Source organism: Oenanthe melanoleuca, chromosome 4, assembly GCF_029582105.1.
Source record: "Oenanthe melanoleuca isolate GR-GAL-2019-014 chromosome 4, OMel1.0, whole genome shotgun sequence".
NCBI lineage: Eukaryota > Metazoa > Chordata > Aves > Passeriformes > Muscicapidae > Oenanthe > Oenanthe melanoleuca.
This window is the reverse complement of record NC_079337.1, coordinates 18152101-18177916: the sequence shown is the minus strand read 5'-3', so window position 1 is coordinate 18177916 and position 25816 is coordinate 18152101. Positions and strand designations below refer to the sequence as shown.

Below are 25816 nucleotides of genomic sequence, written 5' to 3'. Positions count from 1 at the left end.
TTAATAAAGTTAGTTCCTGCTCATATGTGCTTTGAATGTCAGTATTTAAACAGTTTCAAGAGGCAAGATAAAATTTACATACAAGGAGACAAGCAGTGAAAATGATGTGGGAATGCATCTGGCTTCATTCTTGTGCAGGTCACCATGTGACAGACCCAGCACAGATTACTCAGCACCCGGTTATGAAAACCAGAGATCCCTTCAAGGGGCAGCTTTATAGACAGACAGCTGTGGACTGGCCAATTCTATTCCATCAGCCCACCATTCACTGTAAATGTGTGAAAAATCCATCTGGTTTTATTTCTCTGTATGCACGAGATGTGAAAGGAAACAAAAACCTGTCTAAGCAAAAAGCATGACAAGAATACTGCTATGGTCAGACCTCATTCTCACAATTTAAACAGTCTCTGTTCCCTCTGCCTCACACAGATGTTTGCTAACACAATGAAGGTGCCTCTCTGTACTCCCTCCACATCAGATAATCCACAATGCTGCTCAGTGATAGTACAAGACAACACAGTTGCTTGAATTGAGTAGCAGATAGCCAAGAAATCTTTCCTTCATCCTGGATTTACAGTTACTTGTCTCAAACAGGTGACTTTATGGGTAATCAGGCTGTCTACATGTAAAAAAGGAAAGCAGTGTGGGTTTCTGAGGGGCATTTTGGAAAAGGTGATCTTTACACCCAAAATAATGAGTGAAAGGCTTGACTCCTTAATCACAAAATCAGTATCAGTTGTACTTCTAGCATGGGAAAAGATAACACAGAACAATAATGCAGGGTAGAACCGGTTTATAACTGAGGAGAATTTTACTTAGCCTTGGCCATTGTACCAGCTGGCCTATGGATATACACACAGCACCCAGACCTCAGCAAGAAATGCTGATTGAGATTATTTCAGGTAAAAGCATATGAGAGATGGTCAATTTATGTGCAGAGCAAACTAAGAATATTAGTTATAGTCCACACAAGACACTGAATAAACAAAACTCAGTAAATCCTTTATAGGATGGGGGAGAGAAAGACACAAAAAAAGCTTTTACTTGGCAACATTTTCTCTTTTTTCTCAAATGGAATGTTTATAAAATGCATCTTTTAATATGGATCTCCAAAATCCTCCCTAAACAAGAGAATCCAACAGCTATGTGTAGTCTGTCATGACTAGATTCCTCTTCATACTCCCTTCTTTAAATTTTGTGCAAGATTTTGCTGTTTAGCATGAGCAAAGTGGCTTTATTACTGATACAAAAAGCACTTCCTAAAACATACCACCAGTAAGTTACACTGGCTTTTGGAATAGGTTCAAAACTGAGGGTCAGACCCTCTTCTTACTACAAGCTAAATTACTTCTGCATGGCCAGCTGAGGGAATTCCAGGGATGGAGATGTTCTGGTACCAAGAACATTTCCAGCCACAGCTCACACTCTCCAGCTTTCACATTGCAAAACAGGCTGAGTGTTCAGGTGGTGTTCACAACCCCACAGGAACATTGAACAAAGAACTGCCTCCCAGTCCACAAAAGTTACACTGTAAGGAATGAAGCTTTTTATATATCCATGGGGAGCACACTCCCTTGTTATCTTACCATGCAAACTGTATTTGTAGTTACCACTGAATTTTTGCTGTGATGTGAATTAGAAGTCACTGCAAATTTAAAGGTTTCTGCTTCAAAACTGGGGACCAAACTGGAAACAGTTAGGAACAGGCACTATTCTAGTTCATACACTACAAATATTTACTCCCTTAAGTGAGCTGAGAGTGTGACACAAAATCTCTTGTAGTTAGTGGTCCCCACAAAGAGTTTGTGACTTCCTGAACTAAAATACTAATTTAGAGTTAGACTTGTCTTCATGCCATGACTCTTCTGCTCTTTCTGGCAATTATAGAGATTTTAAAATATTACTAATCCTCACTAGCAGATGGTAGTAGCACTTTGTCAGAGCATTATTACATTTAAGTTAAGACTTTGGAATTTTAATGCAACGGCTCCAAGACTCACTTCTCAAACTCCTCCATAAAAGGGCCATTTCTAAGCTTACATCTACGACTGCTGCCATCCACTGGTTTCCATCCTTTTTAAGAAGGGGCCTTTGAAATAGCAGTATTAAAAATGATAAAATACTTTCAAATCCAAAGTGGTCAGGGGGAATTTGTGAAATGAACCACAAGAAACTTCTGTTGTAATACCAAAGCTATGCCAACAACAAAATACATCTCCATGGCCCCTACTCCTGAACTTCTTTCAAAAAACCCAAATGCTGGTTGTTTCTGTTTATTTATTGCAGATGCCTGGAGCTGAGAGCAAAGGAAATCAGCACATGCTTGTTCTGAAGGGAGAATTAGTCACAATGAAGGGATGAGGGCACCAGGGATGTTTCCAACAGCTTCCAAAGTTCCAACACCAGTAATTTCAATATTCTATTTGTTACTCCAAGTTAATGGCACAAAATGATGCAAGGACCTTGTTTATAGAAAGTTAGCCCCCCTCTCCCTTTCATGTTCTCTATGTAAACTGAAAACATTCATGCTCCTTACTTGACACAACACAAAGAGCCAATTAATTCTAGCCTCAGGAACATTTGGCAGTCTTACAAAAATGGGGGGAAAATGCATCCCTTTAAAAAAATGCTAAAAAAATCTCCAACCCCACAGTAGTTTATTGAACAGACTTTTTGGTTTGTTGTTTGTTTTTTTTTTAAATATGACTAAATTCTGAGAAGATGATTTTCAGCAATAGCAGTTTCCAAATGCCATCATTATCTACTTTCCCCAGAGGAAGTATTTACCTCATCTTTCCATACATCATTCCCTGTTATTAGAGATCATTGGCCTCAAACAGAAAAATATTCTGAAAAACTATTATCTTAGTTCTTAATGTGCCTTATTTGTAGGAAACACAAGCCACTGGCTGTGCCTTTGCTGCCTTGAATGGGGGTTGGACAAGGTTGATGCCGACAGAAAACCAGACCAAATGAGGACATATGCCACGAGATAAGTGTGAAAGGAGATCCACTCACCACTCTGGGCTTCACTGAAGAGAGGTGTAACTTTGATAGCAAGCTATGCAGCTATTTGAGATGAGGAAAAGCTAGCACTCGCCCCCTCACTCCATGGAAGTCACGGCAGCCTTTGCATCCAGGAGCAGGCTGCATTATTTACCCTTTCCTTCCTTCCTAAATTAGGTCAAAAGTCAATGGAGCAGAAGCTGTGGCTGTGTGCATCCCTTCCTCCTACTCAGCAGCCACAGAAGCTGAGTTTAAAAGGAGGCATGGTACAGACCAGCCCGTGAAATAAAATGCTAAGGTAGTGCCAAGGCACAGGAATGTACAACACACTCAGAGTCAGCCTGGGAGGAGAGGAGGGGAAGACGACACTTCAGCACTGATTGTTTGCATCTGTGTACAACAGTATTAAACAATACAAAGGTAAAGTGGATCTCACTTTTTTGCCAAGTATTGGCTGAAAAAAAACACAATAAAACTAAGATCTACCAAAAAATCACATGCTTATGGTAAACTATAGAGGCTAGACAGGGAGAAACAATTCCATTTTCTAATCTGCAATTTAGTTTCTTTAAAACTTAATATTATCTTCAAGCTATATTGTACTCAAAGCACCATTTTCACTGTATTAGTGAGCTTTTCAGTAATACTTGTGCCATTCCAGTCCCTTGCTCTTCTGGATTTCCTAACTTTTCCCATATGCTTAGACATATACCTCCCTTACAAGGCCTGTCCCAAATATAAAGCCTGGTCTCCAAACCACATAACATTTCCTGCTGTTCCCTGAAGGTATCCTGCACTGCCCATCATCCATGCTAAAGCCTCCAGATGTTTCCTGCACCCCTCCACCACCAGCCACTGCTAAACACATCCCTCAATCCCTTTCCAAAGCTCCCATATCAAAGGCTCCACCAGCACATTCCCCACAGCCTGTTCCCAGAGCAGCTCTGTGGCAGGGAACACATTTTTCCCCTGCCCATTGCCTTCAGCCATTTTTATTTAATATACACCCTATGCTCTTTGCAATGCTGTCAAAAATGGGAGAACTTTTTCAAGTAAATGAGCATTTCTCATGTATCTCCAGGATGCAATTCAATTCCAGAACAGGTGAGCTACCTTGAGGAGTTGGAAAATAATTTCTCTGAATTGTTTCAATAATATATTCACAGCAATACAGAAACTTCACAAGACTACCAAAGGAGGCTGCAGATACCTTCAGAATCACTGACTATATCTCTTCTAAACAAAGTAGGGAATTTTGCAACATAAATTGTTTTGTTTCTTCAAAAAAAAAAAAGGTTGTTTTCTTCCTATCTAGTCTTCCAAAACTATACCATGAAGTAATTGTTGAAGTGAGACAGAGAGTGAGAGTGGGCATGTGCATAATTGTGCACTAATTCCTGTGCTAGGTAAACCCAGAGAGTAACAAGGTGGCAGCTGATGATTGCTTCTATTTGCCCAATTCACTCAGTGTTACTGGCAGTAACACACTGTAGGTAATAATTATAAACACATTGCTGCCCTTCATTTCTTGCCAGTTCTTTCAACTCACAGCCCCAGATCAGGAACTTCTGACTTCAGCCACGCAGCATCAGCCCTGACAGGACACCCCTGCAGACATTTCCACCTGCTTGCACCCCTTTGTACCCAAACATGAATTCACAAACATGAATGAGGAATCTGCCTCTCTAAACACACACGAGTCTCCAGGTGCACAAACTGAGAGATCCAAGCCCTCTCCTGCACTTTCAGCTTCAATCTCTTGACAGCCAACTTTTTGTTTCCTATCTGTACAGCTTCCAGCACAGTGGGGTGCCATTTCACCACTTGTATTCACGTTATGGCTTCCTGCCTGCAAGCAAAAAGCCTCCAAAATCTTCCTGCTGTTACTTAGGGTGGAAACAAATGCCATCCCGAATTAAAAAAAAATCCTGTCAAACATTTTCAATAAGAACAGTCCTTCTGATTACTGAAAAAGTGTGTACTTATATATTGTATGTGCATACATTAATACATACCTCACTGCTTGCTATCAACCTGTTGCATGGAGCCAGAATAGCTCCAGAACAGTGAATTGTGAAGATATTTATAGCAAACACATCAGTGGCTATACCTCAATACTGCTTCAGCATATTTATTCACAGAGAGGAGAGATGAAGGGAGATTACCTTTAAGAAATATAAACAACTTTTCAAAGTGTATTTGTCTCGAAAGAGGTCAAATAAGTGGAATTGCAGATAAATTTCCCAAGAGAAAAGAGTTTTATCCAAATAATAGATATTTGTGTTATGGTGTGTTTAACTTTTTACTTCCTGGACATTAAAAGCAGATATTTAAGTGCACAGAACAGTGTCCACCACAGCTTCTTGCCATGAGCCTAGAATATGAGAGAGAAAGAAGCTACTAGAAACAGTGAATGAGAGAAATTAATGTATTTCAGTATGATGTAAAATAGCTATCTCTTTCACTTGCATTTAACACACAGTCCACACTGTACACTGGCCACACACTGCCACTACTCTACAGTGGCTTCACTGAGCAAGAACTGTGTCTTTTCTACTGTCTCCTTCCCTGTGACAACCCTCTAGCACGTGAAATTATTTTAAAATGTTTCTTAAATGTTTAAGTTGAACACTCTAAAGATTGTAAGAAGGCAAAGTATAAACAAAAAGAAACATTCTTGCTTAATAATGTTTGGTCTGGAGATACCCCCACTGTGTGCTTTCAGCCCAGCCAGACAAGTTTAATAGTGACAGTGAGAACTCTGCAGAAGTGTCTTGGCACCTGAGAAATACAACTGGCATCTTGAAAAAACACCCCAAAGGCTCAGGAGCCTCAGTATGACTGAGATGAGTTCCTGCATGGTTTAAAATCCAAGCAAGTCTGTCATCAGGTTTGGGTCCCAAAACCTGCCCTGTGCAAAGTTTCATTTCTCTATCTCAAAATGGGTTTCCAAAACTGATATATATATCTGTGTACATTCAAATGAGGCACAGGAAATCCAGGCCTGGCATTCAGGTCTGCTGTTCTGCCATCCTCTGCTCTCTCCAGAGCTCCTTTCCACAGCACTGGAGTGGTGCTATTTGATTTTGATTTATCACAAGTGAATTATTATAATGAAATCACCAACTCGATTTAAGCCGCTGAGAAAGATATGGTTGGACTAACAAAAAATTATTCTGCAAAACAAGCAATTATTGTTAGGTTCACTGGATATTGGCCTTAGCAAACCAACTGATTACAGAAAGTTAATGTTTTAAAAAGCAATGAAAAAATAAGGTATTAAATCCTTTAAATCTGCATGAAAGGCTCCAAGAGGAATTTTATAGTTATTTTCACCGTATATTTTATTAGATATGTGATAATTTATTCATGGGTAAAGCAAATATAACAATTAGGAATAATTAGCATTTCAGCACAGAATGTTATCTAATACATTAAAATACACATATAATTCCTCATTTACATTCTGTATCCTCACATTTTTCCCCTTTCTGGTTCAGGACTTTTCCATTGAGCAAAGCATTTACAGAAGCATTTTACAGCTCCCAAAGAAATAGAAACAGACAGAACTACTGGCTTTTGCCTTTGACATCTTATTTCCTTGCCCTCCTTGCATTTTTACTCATTTTCTTTTTCAATTTCCTCTTGAGTATAGAGCATGTCAGATAGATCCAGCACAACTTTCAAGAAACTTTGTCCCTTTCATCTTTTCTTTTCTACCCCACCCCTCATCATTCCACAACTAATGTTGAAATAATGGAAATCTACTTTAAATCTAACCCTGCTCTTACAAATACAACAGTTTAGAGTTGACTAAAACTAGAGTAATTGTCTCTGTACTACCTCTCCCACCATAACTTTAATGCTTCACAGAAATGCTGTAGTTACTGTATTATCCTTTCTCGTTAAGTATCACTTTTTATGAGGGCTTTTCTTTTCTTTTCTTTCTTTTTTTTTTTTTTTTATTTTTTTTATTTTTATTTAATGCAGCACTTACAGCTCTCAGAATACCCCTTCCTTGAGCTTTTGTGGTGAGTTCCAGACCAAAGCAGGAAGAAGTCTCTCCAGCTGAAGTGCACTCTGCAGTACAATACAGAACACAAAATACCTCCTTTTCTGAATTAAGTGTATTATTACTGAAACTAGGACATAAATTCTGAATCTTACAAAATTGCAGCAATGCACAACATCAGATGTGCTCCCTTGCCAGGCTTCAGAACTGTCATCCAAACACCAGCACATTTCATTACTAACCTTCAATTTCAGCCTGTGTCCTGCCTGTTAGAGATCACTTATGACTCTTCAAGTCACACAAGCCTTTATTAATTGTAGTGGTTGCAGACACAGGAGAATCTTTCCCTTACTCCATCAGCTCTCACAACTGCTTGGCCAACAATAACCAGAAACCAAAGCCTGACACTTGTATAGAAGAATAGCAGAGGAAACTGCCCTAATGGTGCTCCTGGGAAATTCACAAAGATGCAGCAAGAAAGACAACTTTTCCTCACTCACTCCTCCTCTGAATGCTTCCATTTCAGTCCAGATGTTTAAATTACTATGACAAGAATACACAATTATATTCTGCCTCTGTAGTGGGTGACAGCAGCACTTCCTCTTCAAATGCACAAGCCAGCTAAAAGCTGTGCCCAGAAGGCTTTGCCCAGGTTGAGGATGGATAAACTAGCACTCCACCAAACTCATCCACCACACATTCAGCACACATTCCATGCCCCCTGCACCCCCTCAGTATTCACCTTTTCCAATATACTCTGCTAGCCCAGATGAGTGAGGAAGCCACAGCCAACACTGCTCTGACAAAGGCCAACATAGCTCATTTTGGTACCTACAGCAAGTGGCAGGGCAGCAACTACTCCCTCATGGACATAACACAGGGTGCAGGAAGATAAAATAGCACCCCAGAAGGAGAGGAAGTGCATCTGTGTGCAGGAAGCCCTGTAGGGAGCCAGCACAAGCCTGGGGTCCAAAACAGCTCAAAGGAACATGAGCTGTGATGAGCAGCTCCCAGCCACTGTCAGGGTGCCAGCCACCTGCCTGCTGTGCTTTACTCTTGGGCTGTGACAGTCATACTTGTCTCTTGGCACCTCTAGGTAGCACAAACTGCATCTGGGGCTCTCAGAGGGGTGTGAGCACGAGCAGAGCCATGAGCTGGACTGTAAGGTCTGTAGGGTGCACAGCTGTGGAGCTGTCCAAGTTCTGACACACTAGCCAAGCCTGAATCTAAAACCAAGGTTTTCTTCACAATTTCACCACTTAGATAATAACTGACTTCTTCTGGAATTCAAATCTAACTGAAAAAAGGGACAACTGAATTTGCAGATGCAGAAAGGTATCTGAATTTTCCTCATTTCTAATCTATCACCTGAAATCAATGTTTGGCACATACCATCATGTATCATAACATATGTGCAAAACATTTTTTCAAAGTTTGGTCATTTTCTTATAATTGCTCAAAATACTAGAATGCTATTTCCTTTTCTTATTGGTCACTTGCAAGTCCAAACATCAATGGAAATTATCTGTGCCTAGTAAGTTTTTAAAACTGAAGATATAAACAAAAATATATCTGTAGAGTGTGTAGATGGAAAGAGTGTTACCATGTTCTCCTATATAACCAGGTAATTAAAAAAATTTATTATAAACTGATAGCCAAATAGAACTACTCTTTCACATAGACTGTTTTTAAAACCATTTTTACTGTGCTGAAAAAAAAAAATCAAGCAGTGGAGTAGCAGCAACAAAGAGTGAAAATACAAACATCAACTCAAAAGCCTCCAATAAATTTCAGCCAAAACCAGGCTGTCATGGCAGATTATAAATAGCTATATATCAAATGGAAGAAAATGATGTAAGTTCAAGTCTATATCTAGGGAGTAACCTAATGGCTTACAGAAGTCATCTCTTGCCAATACCACTTGCTTTACAGGGCCAGGGAGTGGAAGAGAACCATATTTAATGCCTTTGTTCATTAAGTTAAATGAACCTTAGTGGGTAGGTTTATGTAGTCACAGTCTTGAAAGATTTTTCTCCAGTGTGTTTTTCAAAGATGGCATTGTGAGAATGAAGGCTCAGTGCATCCATAAGTAGTCATGTGAAAGCACAGAGCAGCAGCAGTGATTGCCATGTCAGACATTTGTTAGGGCACCACTTGCAAACGGATGGTTGGTTTTTTTTTACTCTGCCTTTATCAAGGACAAAGAACCTGGCATAACACTAAGAGTTATTTAAGAACATGAAAAGGAGCTGCCTGCTGCGGTCAGCAATCCACAGGCTCAGTTTAAAATCTTCTGAAGTCAACTAAGCAACTCACCTGGATTATAGCAGACTCTAGATCAGGCCCTGATGATGACTAAGAAACCCTCCAGAAAGCAGTGACACCTAATGGCAAAGATGCCTTTGGATGATGGCAAGCCCTAATCTATGGCATGCAAAGTTGTCCCTCTTTAGCTACACATTACAGGGACTGAAGCACTGCCACAAACCTACGTACCTGGGGAAGTTTCAGAAATAACACACAGAAGCAGAGAGTTTGTCACACAGGCTGAGCATTTGAGTAGAGCACAGTCACTAATAGAGCCTCCTGGAGCTCAGCCCAGCACACTGGGGTCCAGCTCCTCACTTGTAGGTGTTTAAAATTAGCAAGTAACCTTCTCACATCCCAGAGCAGGGACAACAGGGACCAGAGTGCTCCCCTACTACAGGCACACAGGTTTATTTGTTTTTAATAAATCTGTTTTGCTTGCTTGTCCTGTGCTTTACAAATGTATGTGAGTACTGTAATGAACAGTTAGTGGCATACACTACGTACCTCCTAATGAGGCTTCACCAATAGCACAGCAAATTAAATTCCTATTAGCAATTCACAACACAACCCAAGCTGCACTGTAGCACATCAACTTACAAGAAGAAACGTGGACAGGCATACCACCAAGCAACAAGAATCCCTCTCTTTTACAGAAAAAAAAGTTACATTTTAGTCACCACCAATATCAAGAGAAGAAACAAGGAATAGATCCTGTGTTGGAATGGCCTTGATATTATTAGCCATGGTACAGAAGAGAGTAAAGGTGTGAGCCAAAACTCAGGACCCAGCAATGCTGGGAACTTATCCAACACAAGGAATGCAGCAGTCCTGGCCTACAAAGTCTAAAAGCTGAGGTAAGGGCAGAACTGATTTTCTCTCTCAGGAAGAAAAAATTATATCTATAAATATATTAAGACCAGATATATAATTATATGTAGAAGCATATATAATACATAACTATATATCATATGTATTTATGAAATTTCCATTAAAAATAAAAAAACCAATGGCAGTACACAGCTGACTCTGTATGACTGAAGTTACTGATAAACATAAAAACCAACTTGAGGTAATCAGGGAGGCTTAACTAGATTAATCAGCCTTCAAAAATACTGTAGACTTTTTTTTCAGCAAAACTTTTGTACCACACTCTGTACCTGCTGCCCTGGGTGATTTTGCAGCACCTAGTATGCATATGTCTGCCTATATGATTCTACAGGCACAACAGGAAATTCATAAGCATGTAGAGATGTATTACTATGTAGGTATCAAGGGAAAATAATGAGCACAAAGTACAAAATATGAAAGCATGAGGCTACCAGCAGCAGAAGATACAAAGCATACACAAACTGTGCGGCTGACAAGGAATGCCATCTAATCCCTACTTAATTAAAACACTGTTCTAAACTCCTGTTTAGGGAGTGAGGAGTGTGGGACGACTGATGTATGAAGGAAATATCAGGCAGCGTGGCTAATCTCAAAGACTTGGGAGCTTTCGAGCTCCATAAATCAGAGCGACTTTTTGAATAGCCTCATAAAACACAGAATCATTACCATTCCACTCATGACTTTCAGATTCTTCCTACAGCATACAGATCATTAGGAAACTTCTAAGCAATCAAGTAATGTGGGACTGATGAAATTACTCAATCAATGCATGGGCTGAGAGAAGCAGCATAATACAGGATTGCACAGTTTTGACATGGTAACCCTGCCCCTTTCTTTTTTGTATAAGGGTAAGGAAAATTATAGTGGAGTCGATTCATTTCACCATTTTCACAAGAGTGCTTAATGTAGTCTTTCTGAACTGCCAGTTCCTATTTATAATAGCAGGGCAGAAGAAGCATACAGACTATAAGCAGCTCTACCGATGTTTAAAATATGATACAGGAAAACATTTCTTTTTAAACGTGCACATTTGCATATACACAGACCTTCTCTAGAGATCAAAAGCAGAATCTGTACACAGAAGACAGGAATATGAAAAGGCATTATCACAGACAGACACCAGTCATTGTATCCCTCTCACTGACATCACCAAGTCGTTAATGTCTACTCACTAAATTGTAACATTTTCTTGGCATTGTCTAAGAGATTACTGAAAAAATACTTTTGAGACAGAAAGTATCCTTTTACAGGAAACATAAAATAAAATGTGGGCAAGAAAGGGAGTCTGTGCATTATATTGAAAAAAGTATATACTATTAGGAAAAGGATATGCACAGGTAGCATGTTATTTCTTACGACCATCTGCCCCTCTCAAACATGGGAAAATATTTCCTTCTTAAGAATCTTAGCACTGCAGAACGAAAAAAAGGTGATGCATTTATTCTGTCTGTTGCCTAAGGCAATCAGTACTACCTCTGGTAGTATTTCTCTTCCCCTAAACTGAGCATTTTGGTTTTTTTCTTTGGCTCTGTAGATCTTGAGTAGTTAATTCAGCTTTTTGGCTTTGGCTTTTGACTTCTTCTGTAGTTAATTTCTTCATAGAGTACCCTGCTACTGCTTTTGCTTACTCAAATAAATACAGTTTATTACTTATGTCTAAATATTTTATACATAAATTTATTTAAAACAAGTGGAAGAAACAAAGGGGGGGTCAGAAGATCCGTTTACAACATACAGTAGTGTTACTTGGGGCCAAATTTTCATCTGTGAGCTGCACAAGTCGGAATTTTTAGCTGTGTACTCATTTACTGTTAAAACAATTGTGATCACAGGTAATTTATTTTCAGAGTATTCATTTTAGTAGATTTAAAGCTCTGTGTAACAGTTATATAGTTTGCTATTTTCATGGCAGCATAAACCAGTCTCTAAAAAGAGCTAATCCCCTTGTCAACTGTACTAATTGTCTCTCAAGACAAATTGTGAGAGAAGCAACTGCTTTGGTTCTGCTAGTTTGGGTTTGGTTGGGGGTTTTGTTGTTTAAACGAGGATTTACTGTGTTGATGTATCTAATCACTAACAGCATTATTAAAAAAAAAAAAATTTAAAAAAAAAAAAAAAAAGGAGTTAAAATGAGTTGCATCTATCATACAGAACTAGTAAACCAAACAGATTTTCATTAGCACGAGGGGAGAAAAGCCATCGCCTCCCCTGATGGCAGTGCAAAGGCACACAGCTTGCCCAGCAGCGCTGCTTCAGCCAGGAGGATGGGCGACAGCGGATTGCAAAGAAACTCCTCATGCTACAGTCAAAATTTCCCCCCAAATCCTAGGCTGTGATCGTTTGCTACAAGCTCTTAAGAAAGAAACCCTAAGACGTAACTGTCTCCTAGTGTCGCTTTAACACTCTGCAACTGGGTAGAATTTTAAAAGTCCTTCTCCCTTTAAAAGGAGGGCACAGAGCGCTACCTCCCCTGTGCAATATCAGCCGCTCCAGTCGCACACAGCCGAGGACTGACCCCTATAAAGTTGCGGTACCGAGGGGAGCGGTGGCTCCGGGGCACAGCTCACGAAGGGCCGGCGCACCGCTGCCCCGATATCGGTCCCGCAGGAAAGCTGCTGCCGGCCGCGCTTCCCAAACGCTCTCCCCGCTTCCCCTTCCACAGAAACCCGCTCCGGCTCCCCGCGACAAGCACCGGCAGACATATTTACAAAGCCAACCCCGGGGAGAGCGGCAGCTGCCCCGCAGCCGGGGCCGGCACCGCCCCAGGAACCTGCCCGGCTCCCGGCGGGACCGTGGCCCGAGATGCTCCTTCCCCGGGGCAGCAAGCGCCGGCCGCCCGCCCCCGCTCCGCCTGCGTGCGGTGCCTGCAGATGGGCGAGCGGCCGCGGGGGAAGCGCCCTGCTCTCCCCCTCTGCCCATCTCCGCTCCCCCCCTCCCTCCCCGCGCATCCCCGGCCGGCGCAGGGGGGCCGCCAGCCGCGGGAACCGAGCGCCGCTCGGCATTCCCAGGGATGCGCCGCCGAGAGGCAGGGCTGCCGTGCCGGACGGAGCCGGCTCGGGATAACGGGGAGCCAGGGGCGGCGGGCACCGGCAGCACCCGAGCTGCCCTTGCCGGGAGCCGCGGCTCCGGGAGGAGCGCACGGGGGTGCGGCCGGGAAGGGGAATGGGAAGGGGGTGCCGGACGGCCCGGCCGGAGCCCCCCGCCCCCGCGGCTCGGGAAGCGCTCACGTTGCCAAACCACCTGTTCCGCCGCGGGAGAGGAAGGAGGGGTGCGGGTGTGAAGGAAGGAAAAGTGTGGGGGGGTGGGGGCTCAGCGTGGCTGTCGCCGTGGGGCGAGGAACGCGGGGAGGCGCGGGGTGTCCCCCGGCCGAGGGCGAGCCGGGGCCGGCGGAAAGCAGGCTGGAGCTCTGGGGCGGCGGGGAGGGAGCGGGGAAGTGCCCCAGCCCTGGGCCCCCCATCATCAGCCTCATCAAAACCTCAAGGTCTAAAGCACGCACAAACCCCGCCGCCAAAAAGCCTTTACAGCGCGGCAGGGGAAAAAGAGGACGCCTGGTGTCCTGGTGGAAAGCAATTATAAGAGGGGACTAAACAACCAAAAAAAGCAAGCGAGCAAGCGATAAAAGAGAGTGGGGGCTGCGGGGAGAGGGGGGAAAGCCTTCCAAGAGAGGGAAGGTTGCAAAGGAGAGCCGGAAAAGTGTCCAGCAGCACCAGCAGGCGCAGCACCCCCTTACCGATATGAATGATTGAATCTGCAATCGCCGCTTTCCAGGTTCGAGTCCAACAGACGGACACGACCAGGATGAGGGAGAAAACTTCCATCTCCTCCGGAGGTCCAGGCTGTGTAAGAACAGAGCTCTTCGCCGAACGGTGCCGCCGCGGAGGACAGCGCAGCGCAGGAAGCCCAAGAGTTTGAGGTGCAAATCCCGATGGCTGGCGCAGAGCCGCGGCTGGGCAGGGAGCGAGCCCGGGGCTCCGAGCGCTTCTCTCCTCGGCCAAACCCGCGTCACTTCGCGGGGCTCCTGGGCAGCACCAGAATCGCTGGGAGCGCCGGCAGCAAATCCATCCAGCCCGGGCGCCGCCGCGGGCAGCAGACGCCTCTGCTGGTCAGACAGTCCCCATCCTTCCGCCGGGTCCAGGGATCCGCTCGGTCCCGCTGCTGCACGGCAACTTGCAACCCACGGCACGCTCGCACACACGGACACGCACACGCACACACGAGCAGACACGCACACACGAGCAGACACGCACAAACCCTCTCGGCCAGAGCAGCCCCAGGAGCCCGCAGCAAATAGCTCGCCTTCAGCGAGGTGGGAGGAGCGGGCGACCGAGGGAGCAGGCGATCCCGCTCCCAGCAGCCAGATTCCTGCAGGAAAAGCCCCCCCGGAGGCCAAAAAACAAAGTGAACTTCAAGGTAATGCAGATAGTAATGCAGAGATTTCCCCCCACCCTTCGCTTAGAAAAATCGCTTCCCACAACTGGAGGAAAAAAAAAAAAATAAATCTGCCAATGGAGCCCAGCGTGCTGTCTCTGTCGCGCAAGGTGGTGGTTGGACAGGGCAGGAGCGAGAGGAGGAGTACCCGGAGCGAGGCAGAGGAAAGCAGATGATGATGGTCTGCAGGTTGCTTTTGGAGCTTGCTTTGCTGGTGGGATGCAGAGAGAGCTGGCAGCTCCAGCACCAGCCAGCACGTTGCCTAGAAATGGATCACCTAGGAGAAGGAGAGAGAGCGAGAGATAAGTGCTATCAGCCAGAGAGGGAGAAACAGAGAGAGCGAGCGAGCGAGAGCGCTTCTCTCTAATAACCACCTCCTCCCCCTATCTGCAATACAAGGGAGAAACAATATAGAGCCCTCGTCTCCCTTGAAATCTTCAACTGGGACTGAGGAACAGACATAGACAAGAGTGCACACAGCCTAAAAATACATTGGGGGAGGGGGGAGAGAAAATCCTTTTGAAGTGTTATGCTCGGTTTAAAATAAAAAGAACCCAACCCACCCCATTTATTTAACCTTGTAACTCCACTGTGGGCATCAAGTTCAGAGCTAGACAGGCACTTCTACTTCTCAGTCTTTGACAACTGAGTCAGGGACGTTACTCGAAGTGGAAAAAGAAAAAAAAAATCAGGGACACCTGGCCTCTAGGGGAAAATGAAGACCTAAAAATCTATTAATATTACTTTAATTATCTGTGTTCTTGATGGAATTTGCACAGCTCTTTAAAGCAATGAATTAGCTTTTTTTTTTCCTCTCTCTTTAGGTAATGGAGAAATTTCTATGGGAAACATTTAGAGCACACTTTTCATGCTCAGGGTTCTATGAATTCATTAACCGATTAATCCTCAGACTTCTCCTGCTGTAGTTAAATACATTATCCCCATTACACAGACAGAGAATTGTACAGAGAGGTTAAGTATGTTCCTATAAAATAGTCTAAATCCCCACTTTATGTCTTAATACACTTTCTTCTGACTTTGATTTTTCTAGTCCCGCTAGAGACAGGAAGCAGAAATCAAAGAATTGCTCAAAGCATAGAAGTTATATCCTAAATTCACATGAGCCATTGATAAGTCCGGGTAGTCAACAAATGGGAGGTTGATCAACCCATTTCCCTCAGAAAAAAACCTCTTTTGAAGGCATCTTCTTAGTTATAACACTTCTAAGTTCATCATACTCAACTTACATATTTCTCTTCTTTCTCCTGACTTGCATTTGACTTCTTTCAGCTGTGGGACTGGTTGGCAAAAATAGTTGTGTGCCTATAAAACTTAAGGATTTAGTTCAAGAAGGAGAAATAAGCTTTTCAAGAAAAGCTAAACTAAACCAGTGGCAAGATAATTCACTCTACTTAAAAAAAAAAAAAAAAAAAAAAAAAAAAAAAATCAAACAAAAATAACCAATATCACCAAGAAAAAAGCACCAGCAGCAATTTCGACTTTGCTTAGGTCCAACTTGGAAGGTGAGAACTTCTCTACAAATGGTAGCACTCAAAATTCTTCAAGCCTAACCCAAAGCACAAGTCAGGGCTCACCTTTTCACAGGCTAGAACAGACTCTCGTTCTTCTAAGAGCTGAAACAAATCACAACTAGAATTGCTTTAAAGACAAAAGAAAAGGTATATTAAGAGAACAATAGATGAGCAGTGTGAAGCTAAACTCTCACAAATTATGTCACTCACGTGCTGCATTTGTCCCTATCTTCTGTACAAGTCACAGATATGTTACCAATAAGGGCAAACAGTAAGAGGGAGTGGGCTTTTTTCTACAAATGACAATTTATGCACAGTACCAGTGAATGTAATGGGCATTAATTTTACAAGTAATAAATTCTGATTCATCTGAGAAAGTTTTGGAGCTGCTTGAGTCATTATTACTTCTTCACAAAAGAACAGAGTTCACAAGAAATGTTAATTCACTTCTTTGGGGGGCATGTCAGAGCAGTACTCTTTAATAATGTACAATGCACAGTAGGCAGAATAGGAAATGTAATGGAACCCTTTGGAAAATGATAACTTTTTAATTCTCAGTTTAGATATTACTAAGAATTTAGAGGCCTTATCTAGGAACCAGTTATCCTTACTGACTCCTTGAAGCATCTAGAGCCCTGAACTGGCCACACTAAATGGAATTTTTTTGCACAAGTCTGTAGACACATATGACAGAATACAAGAGTTTGTAGCTCACAAATACCCTCTTACTAATAAAAAAAGAATTTTGTGTGGAGTTTGGAATAATAATTCCAGTGGTAAAGAACTCCACATGACAGTTTGAAGGAGACTGAAGTAAATTTTAAAAATAAATTAGAATAAAATTACTTTAAATAATGAACACATTGTTGACTTGATTTACATCCATCACAGATATAAAGTAATTTTCACTTTCATTCTCTTTAATACTCATTAAAAACAAAAACTGATGTCACCCATTTCAACAGAGTGAAAAAAATCTTATTCTATGTGGTTGTTCAAGGTATCATAAAAATATTGAAAAAGAATAGTTGTCTTTTCTATTCAGATACAAAACATTTGCCAAAAGTTAAAGCTAGGGGAAAGAAAGAGTTTCAGAACTGAGGAGTTACCAGTACTGTGAAAATACCCTGAAAAATAATGGGCACATCCAGGCCCCTAAAAAGCCACAAGCACCATTCTCAGCACTGTGGAAACTGAAGTTCCCCAGTTTCAGCCATGCCTCTCTTCCTTCACTACAGCTTCCCTCCCAAACACCCTCAGCTCCATCAGAATCCCTCCAGCCCCACCACTGGGCTCTGTGGGAGAAGTGCCAGCAGCCAGGCATGGTTTCTAACCACAGGGAGAGGTTCTCTTCCATCCTGGCTCCAGTGTGGTTAATGGTTGATGTACCTTGTTCCCACTGATCAGCTATTACAGTGCTGCACATTAATGCAGCCCCTGGAGGAGCAGCAAAGAGAGGATGTTCTTGTAAAACAGAGGCAGTGGGGGGAAAATGTGTCTATCTAAGGTTTACTGCCTTTCACCCCTATATAACACACTGCTACCTCAACCAAGTCAGCCTGGGACCTGAGCTGCTGTCTACAGAGGAGACAGAGCTCAAACAAAAAGTTTCACCTGCTTTTCAGTCATTTAAAGCTTTGATTTTGATAATATAATGCCCCTTTCCTATCTCTTTGGCCATACAAGCAGCTCTGACCATGCAGAGATCATATTTTCATTTGTTTAGTTTTTTTAAGTCCAGGAGATCCTTCAGGTGTTTGAAGAAATTCAGAGAGTGATAAGACAAACATAACTTTCAGTTTTGGGAGATAAACAGAGCAGCTAAGCCTTACAATTACACTCCTAAATTCCATAGGAAGTATTACTTTTCTCACACATAAACACTGAACGCATCTTTTGTACATTAAAATTGAATATTTTCTGTTCAAGTGTATTGCCTAAATTAAAAAAAAAAATTAAATCAAGTTACACCATGGGTTAGTCCACCAGCCCATTTGCTCCAACACTTTTTTCCATTAAGGCCCATAAGTTATTAATTCAGAGGAAAAAGAACAAACCAACCAGCATGTACCAATCTGACTGTTCTACATTATTCGGGAAAAGGAAGAAGAGAAATTCCTTCCTGACCCTACTAAGCCATCATCCCCTGTCAGTTAACATTTTCACCTTAGCTTGCATAGTATGGATCTTAACAGGCACAGAGTTAACCCAAAAATAAAATAAATAAAAAAGGAAAAAAAAAACAATCCAGCAGCATTAAACTTTGTGACCTTCTGTGAATTCCAGCTGTGTCAACTGCCCATAAGAAATAACATTTTTTTTCTTACTTCTTATTGATTCCACTGTCTTTCATAAAATAGCCCAATATTATTGCAGTAAGAGGTGGGATTAAAAAGAACAGATCATCTGTGGCAGGGGACAATCATTAATCACAAATACACAGCAGTCACATCCAAACTGTTATTGATGCCATCTAAGCATGGGAGAAAGGCCTGAAAAAGGCCCACATACTATTGCTAAGATTGGTTTCTATTTGTGGAATTTTAATACAATTTGTTGTCATTTACACTATATTTTCTGCTTCTTCCTTGAAGTCTTTGTGGGTCATTTTTTAAATAAATACTCCTGATGAGAAAATTAAGAGTAATTCTTCCAATCTCCCCATTTCTTTGATGGCTTTTTATTTCTCTTCAGATTATATTGGAGATTCAGATTTGTCAGCAAATAGTAACATTATAGAATAAATGCAGAACCCTGTAACACCTTGAGTGCTACAACTCTAGAAAGATAACAAGCAGACTCAGCATCAGGACAAGATCAAGACAAGCAGCTCCCTATAGCAGCCTCCCATTTCAATGGGTACAAGATCTTTCCATAAGGACACCATTCCCAGATCATATGCAAATTTACATGAGGCATAGAAAAAAAGAGTTACTAATATTAATTCTCTCTTTATAATCATTCTGATGTAGGCTCTGAGAAGGTCTACCTAAATTTAAATTGAGGCTGGACAGATAAATAGTTCATGACTGAAAAACAACCAACCACAAGCCTCCAACCCCTAATTTATGTGGGGCAACATTTTCCATTTGGCAATAGTATTTCAACTTAAATAACACTGTTTCCCCCCATTTTTAAAATGCAAACTGGCGAATATCCCTCACCTTGCAGTGCTGTATTTTTGTAAAACACTTGCATTCTAGAAGTGCTGGTATAAAGCAGCTGACTGGCAGACCTACCAAGAGACCACGTGCCACAAGCAAATGTTGCTGTGCCCCTGAGCTGGTGCCCAGACTGTCGGGGAGTGCTGCTCACTCCAAGGGGTTACTGGAGTTGACACATCCACTCAGTCTGTGCTTTACCTGGCATAGCTTCAAACAAGAAGTCATCTGGGAGGGCTTTAGTTAAGTGGACATCTGTCCATTAGGAAATAGACTTGCTTCAGTGACCGCCAAATAACCTTTAAATTAAAGCTTTTGCCTACTGCCAACTTTTAGGTTGTTCTGTGCATTATGAGAGAGGTCCAGGTTAATAGGACCATTCCAATTCTAAGTAGTGGCCCAGACATTGACTCCATCTGTCCTGTCACACTTAGAGTGAAGCATATACTCTTGGGGCTCCGTCATCCCTCCTGAATAAGAGGGATAATCTTGCCTTTACTTAAAACAATAGTTTGAGGTCTAAACACATCCATTTTTTAAAAATGCAAAACCCTTTTTCCAATTTCCTTCACTCAGTTTCTGCATAGTTTAAATATGTGAACGTGTGTATATCTGCAAGAATGTGTGTGTGCAAGTGCACATGCACATGCAGATAGGTAAACAAATAGAAAGTAATTTAATTTATCCATCATAGAAATAAACAGAACATTAAATATTTACTGCGTTTCAACAGACAGTGCATGATGTGGCCTTGAATATCTTATCACAAAAGAATGCATCACAAAACCAGAATCAAGAGTTATTCTGCTGGGCTGGGAAGTTGAGAAAAAAAAGAGTATCAATGCAATACATAGCAAGGATTTCCAAGTTTTCTGCTTTTTCAAAAACTACAATGTGATTTAGTTGAGAGCTTGTGTTTTATCCTCAGAAAGTGGCTACAAAGTAAAGTGAGCCCTTAGAGCAGCCAATGTTATCAAATGATTTGGCAAGGACTGATGCTGAGGTAGATTTATTTTGTCTCCATTTAAATTCATGTTATAAATCTCTTGTGTTGCCTGAGCCATCCTGTGATGTACCATCCTATGATGTGCTTAGAAGCTATTAGGCTGCTGGAGAGAGGGGGACACAGGGCCCAAGAGCCATAAAGTTTATTGGGCATGGTCTGAACAGAAAAAAAACACAAACTTGAGAAAATGAAACAGAAGTGGTATCAAGTTATTAATTTCATTGGTACCAGAGCAAATGTGATGCTCTCAGATACACGGATATATGACATCTTTTCAATCTTATCTATGTTAAATGACAACCAGAGAATAAATTCTCCCTTCTCTTGCTGCTTCTGCCCAGTGAGTGTTAAGCCAAATTCTTCCAATGCAAAATCCTTCCTGTGTCTTTAATTGCCCAGCTAGCTGTCCTCCTCAGTCTCTCAGCCTCTCACTCAAACTTCCTGTTATTCAGCACTTGGCACAGTTGTCCTCCAGGTCTTTCCTGGTTCCTCCCAAAGATGCTTTACTGTACCTCTACATGGTAAATATACAGTTTCACTTTTCTTCTTGCTGGCATTCTGGTCCTTCTAATGTCCCTCCTCCTATTATTCCCTACATTCATGGCCTTTGTTGCTATCATCCCTTTGTCCCTTCTTTTCTTTCCCTTCAAGAGCTGTAGAAGGGTGAAAGACATGCAAGGCACTCTCTGCCAAAGCCACCTCACATTTATGCTGAGTGAAAAGCAAGTCACAAATGGAGGAGAAAGCCTGTAGGGGAAGGGTGAGAAGCAGGGAATATGCTGACAGCTGCAGACAGAGGTACAGTTTGTACCTGTGGATCCTCTATTGGCAGCAGGAGGGGAGTGACTTTCAGCAAGTGCTTGGACATGTCTGAGAAGCTGGGTAGGGTGTGCCCAGCCATGAGAGTGCAGAGACAGCACTCCTAGCAATTGTCCAAGGATGTGGTCCATGTCCATGCATTTTCCTCCTAGCTCCTCTCCCAACAGCTGTTGATGACTTCAGGCTCGTTCTAGGCACAGGTTAGGAGCCACCACAGTGGAGAAGCACCAAGGAAAATGCACCAGTCCCTGGAGAAGTCAGGGAGGCTGGGACACTGTCTTTGGAGCGTGACACGTTACTGTAGAGAGAAACCTTCAGCAAAGCTTTGCTGACAGACAGCAGAGTGGTGGCAGAGCACAGTGGAGTCACAGTTCAGATCCAAGTAGCTCTTCATTTAGCCTTTTAGTGTCACACAGGCTGAAGGACTCAGACTATTCTGGGTACTACGTGGAGTGGAAGAACCAACCAAGAGCGAACCATTTGAACTGGTCTCTTTCTATTCCTTCACTGCTGCTGAGAAGAGAGGAGGCAGCTTCAGCTGTGACAGTAAAAGAAAGGCCAGTTGGAAGTCATCACTGAACCAGAAATGCCACATGCTGTTTGCTTTGTATAATGCAAGGCCAGAATCAGCTCAGTCTTCCCTACTGCAAGTGGTGGAAGAGATAATCGGAAAAGCGTAGTATTGGAAAATAGAATTACTGTTGCTCTGGGAGCCTGTGGATGCAGCAGGGGGAAACCTGGCACACTAGATTCTTCTACCTGTTTGGAAAAGGTAGCAGGAAACCTGTCAAATCTGGTGTTTTAACAAGAGTAGGACTCAATTATTTGTGGAAGAGAAATAGTGCAAACATTGCTGGTTATTTAAGACTGTAGTTAGGCTGACTCCTGCAAAGCTCTACGTATTTCTCTACTGCATCTATTTTTTTAGTAATAATCATTAGTGTTGTTACTGTTATAATAAGAATACTTGCAAGTCTAAGATTTCATTGTGGCAGATACAGCAGAAGAAGCATAGCAAAATATTGCTCACAACAATACAGTACATTTTGATTATACGAGAAAAACTAGAGCTGGGAAGAGAAACAAAAAAGGCAAATGTATTCCCAAGCTCCTACGCAATAAAATCTGAAGCAGAATTTGAATTTCCCAAGTTGTAGTACAGGAAAGACCTCACCAAAATTATCCACTCTCTGGTCTCCTTCAAGAAGCAGCAGCAACACGACAAAAAATTACTTTTAACTGTAAACTTAGACATGTTTTTAGTACCAGGATTCCAGAAACATTTGATAAGGTCTTGTAAAAACTGAACTATGTTGTGCAGTCCTTCCTATCTGCTGACTTTTAAACAAAGAAAATTCTCAGTACCAAATAAATCTCATGTCTTGCCTAAGATATACTCTCCAGTACAATTATTGGTGCTGGGTTTTTCCAACAAAGCACTGAACAAAATGAAGACCCAGGTAGAAAAGGATGGCTGATAAATTTGAGAACTGTATAAGCCACTACTCTTTATGTGAAGAGTAAAAAAATTCTCCAGGCCAAAAGGCACCAATTGGTGTCATCACATATTGGATATTATTATGTCTATTAGTCTCTGAAAGAATTATCCCCTCATAGATGAGAGAAATGTGTTTCCATATCTGAGAGTCTCTAACCATTCTTTATGATGTATGTTTTCACACTGTTACTTTTGGTACTAATCCCTCACCTTTCCTTCCTTCCCTTCTCCCCAAAAGACATATTAAATCAAGGTAACTGAAATAACCTATTTGAAATTTCTTTCTTTGATGCATTAAACATAATTTCCTTCTCTCTGTGTTTTCATCATAACAAACAGCATCATTATAGTTGACATTTACCTTATTCCACAGAATTTCTGTCATAAATTAAAAAAGAACCATTAGATCTGATGACATGGCAAGGGAAAAAGTACCTAAATAACATGATGAATTATTTGTGGTGATTTTTAAGATAATTCAACTTTGTCTGTACAGTACCTAAATTTAAAATAAACAACCTATTTTTCTCAGTTGGACTGGCTTCTGCAAGTACTTTTCACATAATATTTACCCTGTATAACCATCCCAACAGGACTGGAAAGGTTGTAGAGCTCTGAAGTGCTACTATTTCAGTGAAAGGCAGTCAGAAAGACTTAATTTCAAAGAGGCTTTTGAAAACATACAATACCAATAAAACCCTACAATATATGGAAAAAAAAAGGGAACATGAAGTAAAATTACCTTCCTATTATGACCTACTTTTCATGGATGCCTACTTCATTTGCTTAGAATTACTAACAAGTGTGTTTTGAAAAGCAAAAACTACATATTCTGTTTTGACTAGGTTAAACATTTTGTTCACATTAGTGAAGTCATGCTGATAAATTGAAACAATTCCTATTAGCATGACTGCAAAATGTGTTTTGGATGATTCCAGAGAGTGAATGTTCATGCATCATCCCCATTACACAGACAGAAATTCTACAACATCTATTTATACAACAAGCTTGCCAACTATTACTGTTCTCCATGTTCTCCAATGTCTTCGCTCTTTTCCTCTTAAATTTTACTCTTCTGCCTCTTTTTCATCAGCTTAAATCACAAAAAATAGGCAGATGACCAATATTCATTTAGGTGATTAATGAAGTGCAGGATCTTTCTGAGCACCTACCAGTTTGGTGAAAGACTGGGAACAAATTCACCACTGGGGATGATAAAGTGCTCCATATTCCACTGTCCTTTACCTTTCAAGACTATGGTCTAGTTTGAAATGTTAACCAGTAACAATAATTTGGGTCTTTTAAGAGTTATTTGTAATTAATACTTTCTTCCTTCCAGGAATTAAGAGTATAACCACACTTCTGCCCCAGAGGTTCCTCTACAAAGCCTCATTTTATTCTTCAGAAAATAAGAGATTGCCAGTAGTGAATGGCTCTGTAACATTCAGTATTTCCATTTGCCATTTGGCTATGGAAAAAGGGGGGGTGTTCAATTAACAGAATGCTTGCCTGTTTTACACTGTAACATAAAAAATTAAATATTAAAAATAGTTCCAATGCCAAGCAAGGTCTGAAAGAAAAAGCTGAGCACGTTATGCACCTTATAAAAATCACCCACCTTTCTATCTGCCTTGTTAGACAATCCTCCCAGTAACTGTGAGTAACTCCAAGTAACTAGAGTAACTGTGCAAATGCATATAAATTATTCTTGTAGATAAGCAACTGCATGTTTTATGACCCTCCTTACATGCACAAGACTGAATGGACTTGCACTGACACGTGAGCTACTTGCTTGGAAAGCTGCAAACCATTTAGCCTGAATATCTGCCCTGATTGCACATTTCTCTTGGGTATCAAAGAGTTATTCAGGTTCACAAAGCTCCACTTCACTAAACATCTGCTATAAATTCTGTGCTTTCCCCCACTTTTATTCTCTTTCACATATATATATGGACTTGGTGAGACATTTATGCAAATCCATGGAGTTTTGGCCCTTCAATATAAATTGCTCCTCAATTGCAGGGAAGTGGAGTGGGATTGGGTAAGGAGTGAAGGATGGGTGACAGTGGCCTGCAAACAAGATTGTGGCCCTTGATCTGTCCAAGTTAATTGATGAGCTACAGTCTCAGACTCTAAACTGTCACTTGTGCAAAGCAAATACCACACTGAGAGAGGAGGAACCCAGTGAGGGGGAAACAATAATTGCATTAAATCTCATTTAAAATATTTTTGACAGGTGAATCTTGGCACAAAGTGAAAAGCAGTAAATCACCATAGGGGTTTAAAACTCTGGGTGTATCCAGAAATTTGTGTTAGCATCACAACTTGGTTACCCAACTCCCTTTCAAATCAGTTAAAGTCTCAAATAAATTGAAGCTAAACACATCTGCTCAACTCTCTGCTTCAGAGAGTTTCAATCAAATCAGAGACTTTCCCTCTATACAGAAAGCTGAACACACCAATACAAGTTTAAAGGACTGGAATTTAAGGGAATATGATTTGTCTATCAGTTCCCTATGGCATTTTTTACCTCTGTTCTTTAAAAAAATGAATAGAAAAATCAATAATCCATAGAAACTGCCATGTCTCCTTTTTGAATGTCCAAGCGGAGAAAAAAAAAAAGTAGATGACAAAAAAAAAAAAAAAAAGTAGATGACAGAGCATAAGCAACTTTAATAAACACCTTGTCAAAGAGATTCTTCTACCCCCAACTTTGGGTGAAACTACCAGGCACAATATGAAGCAGAAGTCTCATTACAAGGAGAAATCAAGCAGTTCCTCCTTTGTAAATGAAAATAATTTTGCAAGAATGTATCAAGTTTGGACTTGAGCTTAAATATAGTCATTAAATGTGTTACCAGTGTCACAAAAGGTGAACTTTGACAGGCTAAACTGAGTTAAAACAAACCAAGTAATGAATTAAGCACAGACTAATTAGCTGTGTCTTCTATCAAGCTAGGTATAAAATGAGACTTATTTCTATATTAAAAATCAGACTTCCAGTAGAAGGAAGTGAGAACTGAATTTCTGGGTCTACTCAGGGGAGCAGAAATAAGGGAATGATCTCTCCTATTTGTTGGAAAGTCACCTTTAAAGAAAGAAAGAAAAAGAAGCCTCTAAAGACTTACCACAAAAGCAAAACCAGTTTCCTATGCA

At 41.4% G+C, this 25816-nt stretch overlaps 1 protein-coding gene across 1 annotated transcript in view; it reads right to left on the bottom strand.

Annotated features, from left to right (window-relative positions):
- The window catches only part of GRID2 (glutamate ionotropic receptor delta type subunit 2), a 662777-nt gene extending 646509 nt beyond the window's left edge, over positions 1-16268 (bottom strand). The window contains exon 1 of the mRNA XM_056490497.1: positions 13947-16268. Coding sequence (XP_056346472.1) covers positions 13947-14034 — 88 coding nt within the window. The 5' untranslated portion in view covers positions 14035-16268. The remainder of the gene's footprint in view (positions 1-13946) is intronic.
- Positions 16269-25816: the final 9548 nt, after the last annotated feature.